The sequence below is a fragment of the Dryas octopetala genome, chromosome 2 (assembly GCF_963921425.1).
Source record: "Dryas octopetala chromosome 2, drDryOcto1.1, whole genome shotgun sequence".
NCBI classification, from domain to species: Eukaryota; Viridiplantae; Streptophyta; class Magnoliopsida; order Rosales; family Rosaceae; genus Dryas; species Dryas octopetala.
In genome coordinates, this window is record NC_141367.1 from 31278709 (window position 1) to 31293883 (window position 15175).

General features: G+C 38.9%; 2 protein-coding genes and 1 pseudogene across 2 annotated transcripts; 1 reads left to right on the forward strand and 2 right to left on the reverse strand.

Annotated features, from left to right (window-relative positions):
• Positions 1–1151: 1151 nt before the first annotated feature.
• Positions 1152–7224, reverse strand: POD1 (POLLEN DEFECTIVE IN GUIDANCE-like protein). Its single transcript, XM_086234088.1, has 11 exons — positions 6450–7224; positions 6204–6355; positions 6015–6118; positions 5722–5810; positions 5482–5555; positions 5005–5155; positions 4747–4914; positions 3571–3668; positions 3341–3463; positions 2451–2522; positions 1152–1961 (listed from the first exon to the last, which is right to left on the reverse strand). The coding sequence occupies exons 1-11, from the start codon at positions 7060–7062 to the stop codon at positions 1755–1757; spliced, it is 1851 nt and encodes a 616-aa protein (XP_086090214.1). The 5' UTR covers positions 7063–7224; the 3' UTR covers positions 1152–1754.
• Positions 7225–8693: 1469 nt separating this feature from the next.
• On the reverse strand, positions 8694–11356 carry LOC147295683 (G-type lectin S-receptor-like serine/threonine-protein kinase At1g34300). The gene has a single exon (XM_086234335.1). It carries the CDS (start codon positions 11299–11301, stop codon positions 8881–8883), a length of 2421 nt encoding a protein of 806 aa, XP_086090461.1. The 5' UTR covers positions 11302–11356; the 3' UTR covers positions 8694–8880.
• A 1599-nt stretch (positions 11357–12955) lies between these two features.
• LOC147295684 (putative clathrin assembly protein At4g32285) lies at positions 12956–14620 on the forward strand (annotated as a pseudogene).
• The last annotated feature ends 555 nt before the right edge of the window (positions 14621–15175 follow it).

A 15175-nucleotide genomic window follows, 5' to 3' on the forward strand; every position in this document is an offset into this window, starting at 1 on the left:
AAGGGAAAAATTAAGTGGGTGGAACACTGACACTGGGATCAGCCTATTTTTTATTTTTTATGATGGATTAATTTTGATTTATTTCTTAAGCAAAAGATTGGGAAATTTTTTTAAAAAAGACACATACTTTGGGTCAATTCTTTTAAGACACACGTTTGAATTTGAGTTTGTATTAGTATAGGACACATATTTAGAATTTGTATTATTATGGTACAATCTGTCAAACTCCGTTAAGTATGAAATTTGAGAATCTGACAAAATTTTGGTATATAAGAAGCCACTGCTTAGACAGAAAAAAATCCATTGTAGCTTTGTTTGGGCCTTAATTCATTCCGGTATAAGTCAGATTTTGGAGGAAGTCAAATCTTGGTACATATGAACTTTGAGGAAAGAATATGTCTTTGACTTTGATGGCCTCATTAAACTTTTTTGTTTCAAAAAATATATATTAAAAAGAATCCCTATTTTTTATTAATAAATTCTTGTAAAGGAAGTAAAAGTGTGTTCCTTGAAAAATTCCTAAATTTATGCAAGGAATACACAAAATTTTGATATGAATTTTATGACCTAGGACTGGCAACCTGAATCATTATAAAATCTAGAAATATATGTGATTAGGCAAGAATTATAGAATTTGCGGTGTTATATGTGATTAGGCTACAAAAATGCACCTCACAGTTTTCCACAATTATCTGTCACCAATACATTTTCATTTTTATCTGTCTTGAAACCTCTTCATATCATCATTGGACTAACCATCCAATAATCCATCACTTTGATGGAACCCCACATATCATTCTTCTCAATGCATTTGAAAATAGCATGAAAAAGAAAAGAGATACAATTTTTAATGATGCTTACTGGGAGCTTCTATATTCTATCATCAGAAACGGCCCAGCTTGATTCCTCCCAGCTCAGTGGCCCATCTTATCTTTGAACATCCGTGTAGTGTTTCTCGGGCCAGATTGATTCCTAAATTATTTCTTGGAGCAGCTAGTTATTTGTTTGAAATTTGAGAACCTGGGATATAGCGAAAATCTTGGAATATACAGAAAGCATTGTAACATTGTTTGGGCATTAATTCTTTGAAAGATAAGTAATCCACTACTTAAGTTTTCAATACCAACGTGATCTGAAAGAGCTCTATGGTATTATAAAAAGTTCCATTACCATTTATCCCAAAAACCAAAAAGAAGGCGAATGCTTCATTATACAATTTATACTGCATGCATGCATGCATAAAACCTCAAGTTGAAGAGAAATCGAACAAAATCAGACTGTTGAAAACAAGCTCGACGGTTGACACATAAGACGATGGATTATGGGAGTGCTTTCAAATAGCATATTATTGTTGAATGATATATCAGCTATGATAGTTGATACCACTCCCCTTACATTTATAGAATTGGGAATATTGTGAGTCTCTGACATTACCTTTGTTATACACAGTGGCGTCCTGAATCAACAAGTAACCCTTTTTCTTAACAAAATTGGATGGTAATAACCATGCATAACTAGACTATAACGCACATGATGTTCTGGCCAAAAAGAGAATACCAGATGATGAGTTTCTCTAGCTTATGCTGTCCTAATCACTCACTATCTATGCACCCTTCTGATGGTCTAACGCATAATTCCACGAACCACGATCTTCAACTTGTGAGCTAACGTTCCTTGAGCAGAATTAACAGAATACTTAGCAGTGAGAGAAGTTGAACCTGATATGTGAAAAATACTTTCCCCTTCTTTACAATTTAATCATAATGAAGATGGTGTTTCCTCCTTCCGCACCTATTGACATACCAACTCGCATGCTTCTGGAGGCCCATGCCTATCAATACCTTGAGGCTTGTCAGCATAACATAGGTCATGGCAAACAGGACAAGAATCCAAAAGAGTTTCCAAGGGAGGGGACTGTAGGGAAGGTGAGCAGCAAATACAGGAGTAAGCACTCGGATGACCTAAAACAAAGGTGATAGTCCCCATAAGGATGATCATATAATTACTAATATAGAAACAGTACCCGCAAACCAAATTGAATATTTTAATGTGTTCAAGAAAACTCCATTTTGGACCCTCCCCCCCTGCATCTGGTTCACCAAAATGGATGCCATACATTGACTGCCTTATTTATTTTCAACACAGCTCAAATCTTATATCAGATCCCTAATGCCATTATATAATAACCCAACATGGGATCTTTTGAGATAGTAGAGAACTTTTCCCACAAAATGTAGCATTTTCCAGTTGAATAATTCGGTGCTGCCCTTAAATGCAAAGCAAAAGATACACTGTCTTACTGTTTAGCTCTATATATAATTTTTTCCACTGATTTCTCAATACAGATATAAAGAAAGAAGTCATCTACCATATAAAATTACCAGATAAATTTGGGGATGTCTTCAAAAGATAATAATCAACATGAAGACAAGTGTTAAAAAGAAGCTTACCACACAAGCTGGTGCCAGAGGAACGAATGTGAGATTATTTTTCTTTGTAGCCTCTGTTTGTATGTTTAAAGTCTAAGGAGAATAAAACAGAGGGTCAGATTTCTAAACACAAAATCCATAAGGGAAGGGAGTACTCGGTGTATCATGTTGTAATGAACATCATCAATATGCAAGAAGCAAAGAACACATATTTATATATGGTGTACTACACACAATCAAATTTTCTCAAGACTTGCTTGTGCATGTGCGCAGTGCGCACATACAAATATGCATAAGTGCAATCAATGGAAACTGCTATGGACTAAAATATTTCACCCTGACATATAGATCGAGTCACCCCAAAGATCTGGAGGAAAACCCAAAAATAAATAAATATCAGGAACTGACCGACACTTCAATAGTCTATGATAAAATCCCAGTAACCATCATAAAGCCACCAAATTCCAAGATACATTAAACCTTTTCCCCAATCCCTACATTCCTACCAAGAAGGATGCATATTTAAAATAAACATTGAAACACATTTTTGAAGCACAAATATTGAACTTTACTATCCTCACATATACAACTGATAGACATTTGATTAGGTTTAATAGCCAAAACATTTGTGCTTCCATGGCATACAAGCTTGGAATATTCTATCTTTCTAGGCAAGCCATTTTACACCCAAACTATGACTGTATTAAACAATAAACATACAACAAGGCCACACAGTAGACAGGTCAACCATATGTTAGCACAAGTTCTTGCCTTATTCTACCACACTTCTTTTTTCTTCTGGCAACTCTGACCCATAAGTTAATGATCTACACATACTAATTTTTTATGGACTGATCTAAACTCATTATGGGAAATAAGAAAATCATCTACAACTTTGGACAAAACATTACCTGCTTGCATAGGTCTTCAAGAAACTCAGAGTATGCAATGGGCTTTATATTGTTGAACTTAGCAATGAAGGAGTGCTTTATGATATCAATAATCATTTCACAGACGTATACCAAGAGAGCATTCTGCAGTACCCAAATGTTAAACAGTTTTCCATCAAAATGTTTGCTGTGGAAGACTAATGCTTCTTTTGAAAATATAGTTTCCCATCAAAATGTTTGGATAAACTTACAGAAAGAAAACCTTGAAACCAGGGACCCTCAGCCTCCAGAATGTTTTGAGCTAAAACGAATAAGACAAATGCTGAAATGTGGAATCTCTCTACTGAATCTGGTTACAAGAAAAATAAAAATTTTGAGACTAAATGAAAATACTAAACCAGAGAGATAGAAAGAAACTAAACACTAAATAATAAAAAATTGGCATCCTTTCTTTCTCTTAACCACAAAATGCAGAAAGATGAGAGAAATTAAATAAGCATTTTAAATATTTACACCAGCGTGCTGAAAATAAATTAAATGTGGATTCAGTAGATTTGTCCTTCCCATGCTGAAGGCAAACCAACAATAAAAATAGCAATATAACCATCATCTTGAATAAAATTTGTGAGATTTATGAATGCACATTGAAGTTTAAGAAGGTAGTCATAAGACATGTTCCTTGGGCAACAGAGAGAAAAATGTTCAAGTGTTATGCTCGTGCATGTAAATGAATATTTTAGTCTTATGCCACTTAATTACAAAGTACGCACATACATATTGTTAAGTATTGCTTCTTTTTTTCATTTATTTTTTTCTGTAATCATTCACACAATATGGCTATCTACTAGACATTCTATTTTCTCTGCACAACAACCAATCAACAACATCAGTTTAAGAATCATCAGTGAACTTGGGATACCATGCATTATGCAATGATCTTATGGTCTTTTACATTGCAGTAAATGCATACTAATCAATCACCAGTTCAATGACAAAAAAGCAAAAAAAAAAAAAAAACAAGCAGCTTAAACTCAGCCAAAATATAGCAAGTATGATGATTTGTCCATTACCAAAAAAAATGAGGTAAAATTTTTATCAAACCAAAAGGTCCCCAAACTTTTGTTTAGACTCTGCAAAAGTATAGGTCCATAATAGTTAAACCTGGACAGAATCGCTTACAGCAAGCAATTCATGTACTTAAATAACCAAGAAGTTGCCATTTTCTACCTAATATACACAAATATGGACACATATTACTAGACTATGAGCAGGAATGCATCAGTGCAGAATTGTCGGAAAAGGTGGCTATTTTATTGTCAGCCAGAAAGCTTACAATATTTGCGGTGGCTAAGACTAAATTTTGACGCAACAGATAACAACATTATCATTGCTATAGACCATAATATAATAGTAAGAAGCTAACTCACCAAAGTATACCAGACTATGAATGTTGTCCTTACTATATCGCTTAAACACGTTGCTTTTTATCTCAGCGAAGTTATTGGACACCAGCAAAGCCCACAAGGCATTGTTGTGAGCAACAATGCAGGTTGACAAAGTAATTGCCTGAGCTAATAAAATAAATGAATGAATAAGTACGTATAGTCAAGGATCCTAAGAATATCCACAGAAATTAAAAAGAAAACTTGAAGAAAATGAATGATCATTTTCAAAAGTAAGGATATTTGAGGCAGCCACAGCTAAGGTTTGGTCACAAATGAATCTCCAAATCCAGAATCTCATGTTTTCTGATGGACAACTTGCAAGTCCCTCCGCCGAGTTAAATAGAGTTTTCAATACATCTCCATTAAAACTTTGACACAGTTTATCAAATATCTGTATGGAGGGGCAATAATCAGTAATACACAAGTTTCAGCTAAAATACTATTAACAAATTATTGCAGACTCAACATATAAAGCTGAAAGACTGATATTATAGCAACCACCATTGCTTGTTCATCATAAGTGAACAATCCTAACAGGAGTGTGTGAGCTAGGTAGAATGTAAGAACAAGCCAAACAATTGACCCTTGAGTGTGGTAATAACCCTTCACTAGCCAGGGTAGAAGATTGATAAAAATAAATATATAAATTTCGGAAGAGGGAAAAAACTCAGGAAGTGTATAACTTGAAGTAAATAATAGGTTCATAAACTTAAGTACCTCCAACACATTGTACACCACATATAATTTGATTGTTCCTTGACCGCGAATCATGTGATATATTAAGCTGATATCTGAAGCAACAAAATAAATAAATGAATAAATAGTCAACTAGAATCCTCATCCAACTCTTGTTCTAATGATGGGATCAGGTTATAATAATGCCGGAGAACTGGCTGTAATAAGACATTACATGAAAGAATAACACAACCATAAACAAAGCAGCATATTCTTACGAACCTGTTTGCTCCAAAAGAATGACTCCACAAGCCATTATAGTAAAACATCCAAAATCAGATAGCTCTTCTGCAGATGGCCTCTTAAACTGCCTGCCACAAGTATGGTTAGGTTACGTTGTAAATATCACATTTATTATGATTTAAACTAACCAAACACACCAACTGCAGCATGAAAATTGAATTTATGCCAGTGGTTCGCACATCGTAGCACCCGGATGACTCTTATTGTTTAAATGAAAGGGCCCAATTCGGTGACATGAATCTAGAAGGGAAGACTGGAGAAAAAAAACTAACCTTGAATGTACAAGCCTCCAAAAAGTCATCAGAATTCTTGTTGGCATGATGGTCAGCAATGACAGAAACGAATCAAAACAGACAAAAAAGCCAACATCTATAAGCTGCAACAAAAATTGGTCATAGTTGAGACAAAGTTTCATACACATTTTTTTTAATAAGAGTCTGAAAGAAAGTTGCTAAGATTACCAATTCACATCTCCATGGTAAGCGGAAGATAGTATCATAAACTCTCTCTCGCTCTTTCTCATTGCCAAGGGTTGTTGTGCTCCGCAATGAATTCCCATTTGACATTTCCTCCATGAAGTACTTGAGGGGCGATTTGTCCACTGTAAACATATCTGGGAGAAAGATTTTGACGAATTGTATTTTAACATCAACAAATTCGTGCGCAAATTGCATAAGAGAAAGAAACAAATAAACAAAGAGACTCACAATTTGGATCTTCAGCCATGAGCCGCTGCCAATCCAACGACTCGGCGGTTTTCAAATTCGGGATCACGTTTCCATTCGGCTCGCTCCTTTGCTTACCCAACGGACCCGCGTCCACGCCACTCTCCTCCTTGGCCTCACCTTCAATGCGAGACGACGCCGTTTCAGTTTCATCGACGACTGCTCCTCCTCCACCCCCTAAAGCGGTCCCATTGACAGTCCTCTGCCTCAATTCGGCGGCGGCGCGCAAATTCTGAAACTCCGGATCGCTGATGACCTCCGTCGTAGCGGAGCACAGCGTTGTCTGAGTAACGCTGTAACTAAATTCCAATCCATTCCCGCAAATCTCGTTGGTTTCTTCTCTGATTGTGTGGTTGGAGTTTTCCGGAAGAGAAATCGAAACGGCGACGTCCTCGGGTATGGAGCAGTAGGTGGTGGTGGTCTTCTTCTTCTTCTTGCGTTTCCTTCGGGCGGGCTTGTCGTTGTGGTGGTGATTGGATTGGATTGGATCTGAGTTGGAGCGGAAGTAGACTGCTGCGTCTTCATCGAGGGAGCTGTCTCTGCTCAGAATCTCGAACGACAGCTTTCGATCGTCCGATCTCAACGCCATGACCATGCGACCTCAGACCTTTGCTTTTTTTATTCCATTCAAAATTCGTAATGGACTTGTTTGTTTGTGAATTATAAATATCAAGTGAGTGAATGAATGACAGTGGGACACTCTGCTTTTCTTCTTCGATTTATTTTCTCTTAAGCCTCTGGGCTCCGCCACCCAATTCTTCAACCTGTTAAGACCGTGTATCTGGGACTCGCCCTATGGGCTGCCTTTATTTATTTTTTAATTTCCAATAGGACATCTCGAAATTTTTTTTTTTAAAAACGTAGGGATTTAACTTTTTCTATATGAATTTGTTAATACAGTATATTAAAGGTTCGTTGAGTTAAATCAAACTCTTTTTACATTTTAAATACAAATTTTTTAAGTTATTTTAGTTTACGTATCAAATTTTAAGTTTAGTTAAAATATCATTTGACCGATGGTGACCTGCCAAACAATTTTTTTGCTTATTCACAAATTTACTGATTACATAACAATCACAACTTTTTAATAGAATTATATTCGGTAGCTATTTTTTTTTTGTAGTTTTTTGGAGATTGGACTATGATTTAAGGTGTAAACAAAAATTTATACACTTATAAAACCCAAGCTTTTATGAACTTCATGCATGTCACAAACAGTATATGTGGAGCAATCATACTAACATACACAAAACACAATAGAGCAATATGTAGATCAATGGAACAATATGTTAGTGGGATCTATCGAGCAGCTAGTTGATCAAAATTTTGTTAGTATGTAATCCATATTTTCATATATAATCATTCAAAATAATTATTTTATTAAAAAATTTGAGGCTATAAATTTTAAATTCAATGTGTTTTGATGAGGAAATTAAATTCAGAATTTCATTAAAAGTAGAAATTTGAGAAATGGAAAACTGTAATTTCCTTGTTTAGTATCATTGACAAGAAAATCTTAAAATTCTATGTGGGAAAAAAAGTGAAATTTGGAAGTCATAAATTTTAACTTTAACTTTCATCTAAATAAATGTCATTTCCAAAATTTTAAGACAAAGCACACCTACTACTACAGCACTACCACTACCATCACCCTCATTGTCAACACCACTGCCACTACCTCCACACCCCACCACCACCCTCACTACCACTAACATTGATGCCGCCGCCACCACCACCACCACCACCACCACACCCTTGCCTCCACCGCTATTGCCGCAACCATCATCATCGACATCACCATCATACCATTGTCACCATTAGCACCACCCCTGATTACATTGTTGATTTGTTGTTGTCACTACTTCACCATTATACAACTACTTGCATCGCTTTCAAATTTTATCATGTCTAATAGGTTAGTCAAATAAGAAATTTTACAAATTATATAACTTTCAATTCCATCATTTTAAATTCTGTCAATTTAAATTTGGTTTACATTTTCAAACTTCTTCATCCAAACATACCAAAAAGTGTTAAAAGACACATAAATCATTGGTAGGTTTCTTCAAATATGGCTATTGGATTCGAAAGCCCAACCTACTTTAGATTGGGACACCAAAATAATAACTGCGAGCTGGCCTAAAAATCGAACACTGCCCTTTGGCACTTGGGAGACGAAAGGGACCAAATTGGGGTAGAAAGTCAAAAATTAGTAAATTACAAGATAACAACTTGCACCATAAATTAAAATATAAAAAAAACAATTCTTAAATACAAGTATACAACAGCTAAAATATTAAAACCAACGACGGGCCGGCGACAAGTAGGACATTATTTTTTTGGATAAAAAAGTGGGACATTATTTTTTTGGATAAAAAAGTGGGACATTATTTTAGTACACAGAAATTAGAGGCTAGTCTTCGCTTATGAAAAATATGGTGGGCTTGTTTGGTTCTGTGATATCCACTGTCCCCTCTAACATCTTAGCCACCTTCCCCATCGACGGCCTCATCTCCGGTCGATCCTGGAGGCACCACATGGCCGTCTTCACCATGCGATTCACCGTATCAAAATGCATCCTGCTATCGTAACTATGCTTGATCTGACGGTCCAAAATGTCCTCCACGTTCATCTCCTTAAACACCTTATCAAAAGCCCATCTCGGAAAATACCAGTCCGCACTCTCAGCCATTGACCCTTGAACCTGGTTGTTTCGGACCCCACTCACAAGTTCCAACAAAACCATCCCAAAGCTGTACACGTCAGCTTTGGGTGTAAGAGGGTCCTTCTTGAGCCATTCGGGCGCCATGTAGCCACGGGTCCCCTGCATCCGAGATACGCTCACCATGTCCTCCTTTTTCTTCAGCTTCGCCAACCCGAAATCCGAAATCTTGGGGCAGAAATCGTCACCCAAGAGTATATTTTCGGGTTTGATATCGCAATGCAAAACCCATTCCAAACACTCCTCGTGCAAATACGCAATGGATCTGGCCACGCCCAAAGCAATCCGGTACCGGATCCCCCAATCAAGAACCGGTTTCTGGCCGTCGACACCACCCGCACCCGTCTCTTGTTCCTCAGGGTCCGAATACACAACCCGACCCGGGCGAAAGAGGTACTTGTCAAGGGACCCATTAGGGACGTACTCGTAGACTAGTATTCTTTGACCTTTCTCAGCGCAAAACCCCCACAACCTGACTAAGTTGAGGTGGTGCATTCGGGCAATAATGGTGACCTCTGCCCAGAACTCGGCGTCACCGCCGGCCACATGCTTCAAACACTTGACCGCCACGACGCGCTGGTCGCTCAGCTCGCCTCGGTAAACGTCGCCGAAGCCTCCTTTTCCGATGAGGTTCGAGAAGTCCTTGGTGGCAGCTTTGAGCTCAGCGTACGAGAACCGCTTGGGCCCACCGGCGGGGAGGAACTCGAGGCCGAGAGTCCGAGCCATGTCTCTGTACTTGATGTACTTCTTTATAAAAGCCCAGAAGAAAAGCACCCCAGAAATGAGCTCCGCAGCGAAAAGAGTGCATATAATCACTATGTTCCTTGTGGTAGCATTAGACTCTTGAGGTGGTAGAGGGAGGCTTATCTGAACCGGACATGTCGTTTCCAGCAACTCCGTCATGCCGGTGAAATTGGTTGGATCGGTTTCGGATTTGTCCACCCGGAGAAACATAGCGGTTTCGGATCCGGGAGACCAGTACCCGTATAATAATCTGTCAAGCTGAAGCACACAGTAACCTTTGCCGTCATATTTGAACATGAATCCGAGACAATTGGTTTTGTTCACGCATCGTGATTCGCAGATGCTGAAATTAGTGGCTAGCCAATTGGTCTGGTTCGACCCACCTGTGAAATTGACATAATCAAGCTTTAGAAACTTGGTGTTCCCAAGATTTGTAAGCGGAATTTTCCTTTCACATCCTTCATCTTGGATCGACCCATTCGAAGCTGGCTTAAACCCAGGTGGGCATACACAAGTTGAAGAACTCGAACCGTCACTAACACAAATTGAATTAGGCCCACACATGCCGTGGACTTTGCAGAGCTCATATCCCGATTGCCAAACAACAGTCCATTCTTTACGGCTGGAATCGAAGCTGTAAATTCTGAGATTTCCGTCGTTGTCTAGAGTCAATCTTCTGGGTCGTTCGGTCCCAAAATCGGAGACAATGAATGAAGCTTCATTGTCCTGCTGCACTTCGCCCTTGAAGTCCAGCATCTGTAAGGGGTTCTCTAGTTCCTGATAATCCTCGGTTAAATTGAAAGTTAGTATGCTTGAATTTGAGAAACGGAATTTACCATTATTGGAGAAAAGTGTGATATTCCCTTCCATGCTTTGGTTTGGCAATATGGTATCAGTAGGAAAACCAAAACTCTCCCATTTGCCGTAAATTAAATTACCATCATCGCCTAGCATGAGCTTTGTGGTGTTGGGATTCGCAGAAGCAGTTCCTGGCCACAAGTTTCGAGTTCCGGTAGAGGAGTTGCTGAGGCGGAGCACGCCGGCGGTGGTGATGACAAGGCTCGCCGTGGAGCCCACCGGATCATTTGGGTTGGCGGACCAAACTACAGAGTTGACTGCAGAGACGTTGTGGTACCAGACTGAGAAGTTGAAGAGGTTTGGGGAAGTGGGTAGGGGGAGAAACCCGGCGGCGAAGACTGAATTTGGGGAGAGGAGGGTTTGGTTCTGCTTTGGACTCCATGGGGAGTCCGACAAGGAGAAGGCAGAGAGGGTTTGCTGTTGGGCTGAGGATGGTGGTGGGTTTGAGAGGATGAAGAGGATGAGGATCGGGATAGAGAGGAACAAGGTAGGCATGGTTTTGCGATTCATGCCATTAAACTCTTTGAGATTGCTGTCGTGTGAAATGTTTATTGGGTTGCTGCTATTTTAATGGCGGCCAAGGTGGGTTTGTACGACTTGTCTGCGTTGACATCAAGTCTCTGTTGACTTGGAATTTTATCTAGAGTTGAGTTCATATTTTGTTAACATATAATCCTATCTTAGATTACGATTGCATCTCTATTAGTGCCTTCAGTAGCCAAGTACAGTAGAATCACATATTAAAGTGAGAATGTCAGGTGTATCTAATAATATTTGTGGTAGTCAAGTATAACTATTAAGTATTAACTAGAGAGAGAGTCTTTGGTTCTTGCCTTCTTGGATGAAATCCATTCCTGTGGAGTAAGGCTCACGAGCTTCAATGGGCCCTGGAGGGTGTGCGGCATTGACTTTGTTTTGGTACGTAAAGACTAAAGAGGAACAAAGAAAGCCCAAGCCCAAAGGCAACCAGGCCCAACAAAGCAGAACACGACAAGGTAAGGGCCTGAACTAGGGACCAGAGTAAAAAGTTTCACCACAGACGGCAGAAAACGACATGTTTAAGAAAAGAAAAATAGCTTAGGCAATAGGCAGTGGGATATGGATCCCAAATTTTATATTTGAGTATAACAAATAAATCTACGTCCACATTTCCTACATAACATTAACAGAGACAACTCGGCATATCATACCCCACGATTTTTTCTCTAATGCAGAATGGCAAATGCATAATATCATACCACGTCATTTCTGTTTCTTTTATTTTCTAAATTTTTTGATGCGTTAATGAGAAGAAAAATCTCATGCAATTTTCTATACTTGCGTGAAAGGCACTTCAAATTGACTGATAGGGTCAGGAATAGGAGACCTGGTCGACTCAAGCTTTTTCTACATCTTCTCAAGCCTCTGTGCAGTAGCAACTGCCCAATTGCTTTTCCCCAAAATAATTGACCAAGACCAGTGAAAAAGCATTAAACAATAAACATAGTGGAAAGCTAAGTACTATTGGACAATTTTGGACCCCAACAATTGATATGTACATTCAACTTTCGTTTTCCTTGTATCATTTCTTTCAACCAGGCCTGCATGCATTGCAATAAGTTAAGCATATGCAACAATCATGCATGCCTCAAGTACAAACAAACCCATTCATTCATTATTTTACACAATCGTAGGAAAACTGTTGAAATAAATGGTAACGATAAAAATCATGCCACCACTTAGAGAGAGTAAACTTATTCAAATCACAAGTACACTTTTTACTTTGCATATATGATATTTTATTACGACCTAATGTTGTTAAGTCTGGCTTATTTGTTCCTGACAACCACAAAAAACCAAGTTCTGAGCTCTGAATGATCTCAAATTCTCTCTAGAAGAATCTTCGCAGTAAATTAATCAACCAAAGATGAAATCAAGAAACCCATTTGTATTTATCTCACATACATGTCTCTACATGACAAGAATTCCCTTATCATATATTGATCGGCAGCAGTTGGCACTAGCCTCCTCCTTGGTGGCTGATTGAAAAATTAATATTTAAATTAATTTTCTTGTAGTTACAGACTTTGTAGTTGTAGCTTCGATCTTACCGAAGACAGCAAATTGTCATAGTATACACAGAAACCTCCGACTTCACATCCCTCTATATTTATTTTAGGCCCATTTCTCATCCTGAAACAAACTGATCTCATACTAAACAGAGAGTCTCTGTTTCTGCCTCTGTTTCTCAAAATGCAGAGGCGATTTCGGCAAGTTTGCACTGCTCTAAGAGAGCACAGCTCTGTAAGCTACGCCAAGATCGCCACAGTTGGAGGCTTCTGCAATGTCGACCTCATCATCATCAAAGCAACAGCTCCAGACGACTTGCCGTTGCCCGAAAAATACATTCAGGAGCTCTTGAAAATCTTCTCTATTTCTCCGGCTTCATTGAAAGACTTCTCACTCAGCTTCACTCGCCGTTTTGGCAAGACTCGCTGTTGGCGGATTGCGCTCAAGTGTCTAATTCTCCTCCACCGTCTGCTTCGTTCAGTGCCGGATGACAGCCCGTTTCGGTCTGAGCTCCTCTGGACACGATCGAACGGTTTGATGACTCTCAACCAATGTCACTTCCGTGATCAGTCTTCCTCTGCTTCTGAAGATTACACAGCCTTTATTAGATCATATGCTCGGCTCCTTGATGAAGCTCTTCATTGCTTTTGGTTGGATAGCAAGGCAAACCATGAACAAGAAGAAGAAGAAGAAGAACAACAACAACAGCAAGATGAAGAAGAAGAAGCACAATTTGAGAGCTTATCAGAGAAAATGACAGAAGTAGGTCGAATGCTCGAAGTGCTGCCACAGCTGCAGAGTCTCATAGACCTTGTTATGGACTGCCGACCAACAGGACCAGCAGCAAAAGGCTTCCTGGTCCAATTGGCCATGAAGCATATCATTAGAGACAGCTTCACGTGTTACACAATATTTCGGAGAGAAATTGTTATGGTTCTGGATAGTCTGTTTCAGATGCCATACAGGAGTTGCATATTAGCATTTGGGATTTCAAGAAGGCAGCTGTGCAAGCCAATCAACTATGCGAGTTTTACAAGTGGTGTAAGGCTATGGGGTTGTGTGGATCATACGAGTATCCCTTTATAGATCGAATCCCACATATCCAAATTCATGCTCTGGAGAATTTCCTCAATGGTATGTGGCAGTTGACAGAGTCCTCATCGTCTACACCAACTTCATCAGCATCATCGTTGGTGGAGTACTCTAGCTCAGCAGAGGACGATGTTGGAGATAGAGTTTTGGTACTACCAAGGGATCATATCCTTGTTAGCACAAAATGGGAGAAGCCATTGATTCAGTTTGGTGGGGATGATGAGGAGGAGAAGCCATTGATTCAGTTTGATGGGGATGATGAGGAAGGGAAGCCAGTCATTCAGTTTGAAGATGTTGACGAGAGCTGGGAGAGCCTGCTAGAAGATTCCATTAATATGTTGCCTGCTCAACAAAGCATTTTATGCTTCAACAACAATAATGGTTATGGTTATGGATATGGAGACCAAAAAGATGCATGGAAGATGCAAATATACGATCCGAGTGCTCTAAATCCTTTCTATCAGCAAGGAATCAGGCTAAATAACCATGGTTTTGTTACCTCCAACCCTATGCATGGCGACTATAACGTTTGCGATGCCCAAATCTAGTTGAATAATGCAGGGAAATTCTCATAACATGAGATAAGAAATATTTAGCCTTTCAGGGCTTCAATTTAGAAATTCAGGCTAGGAATTACATTGAATATTTCCTTCATTTTTTTTTTTTTTTGTGTGTTGACAGTGTTGTATAGGCCATCACTATTTTGTGATTCAACGTTCTGCACTTACGCACCTTTTTATGGGTTTTTCTTTCTAATTAAGATTCAAAAGCAATATGATCTAGCAGAGAAAGGTGCTCTTTTTTCTTCTCATCAGCACCAGGCAACTACACTACTACAATACACTAATATTTCACTTAAAAAATCTTAAATCGTAAACCCCATAAACCTCCTAAATCATACTAAACTCTACCATAATAACTTAAAGGGCAGTGCTTGGGTACTCAGAAATGAGTACAAGATTGTTCTCACAACCAATCACATGAGTCCATAATAGAATCCACCGTGAAAGAGAAAGTAATAGACCCTATCATGAGTTCATGTGATTGGTTGTAAGAACAAGCTTAGTACTCATTTATGAATACCCAAGCATTTTCCTAACTTAAATACCCCCTAACAAATCTAAAAAATATTTAAAAATCCATATAATAAACATAAAAATAAAACACAGCCAATTGATCGTCAGTGCAAGCAGGAGGGTACAGGGGACATACTTCTCTGGCCAGCTACTCATGCGGAGGTCCA

Bases quoted from the DNA above. Each gene is read 5' to 3' on its own strand.
- POD1 (XM_086234088.1), bottom strand. From the start codon at position 7,062: ATGGTCATGGCGTTGAGATCGGACGATCGAAAGCTGTCGTTCGAGATT. The intron at 6,356-6,449 runs GTGAGTCTCTTT...TCTTTCTCCCAG, and splicing joins CATGGCTGAAGATCCAAATT to ATATGTTTACAGTGGACAAA. The intron at 3,669-4,746 runs GTGAGTTAGCTT...TCTTGTAACCAG, and splicing joins TCATAGTCTGGTATACTTTG to ATTCAGTAGAGAGATTCCAC.
- LOC147295683 (XM_086234335.1), bottom strand. From the start codon at position 11,301: ATGAATCGCAAAACCATGCCTACCTTGTTCCTCTCTATCCCGATCCTC.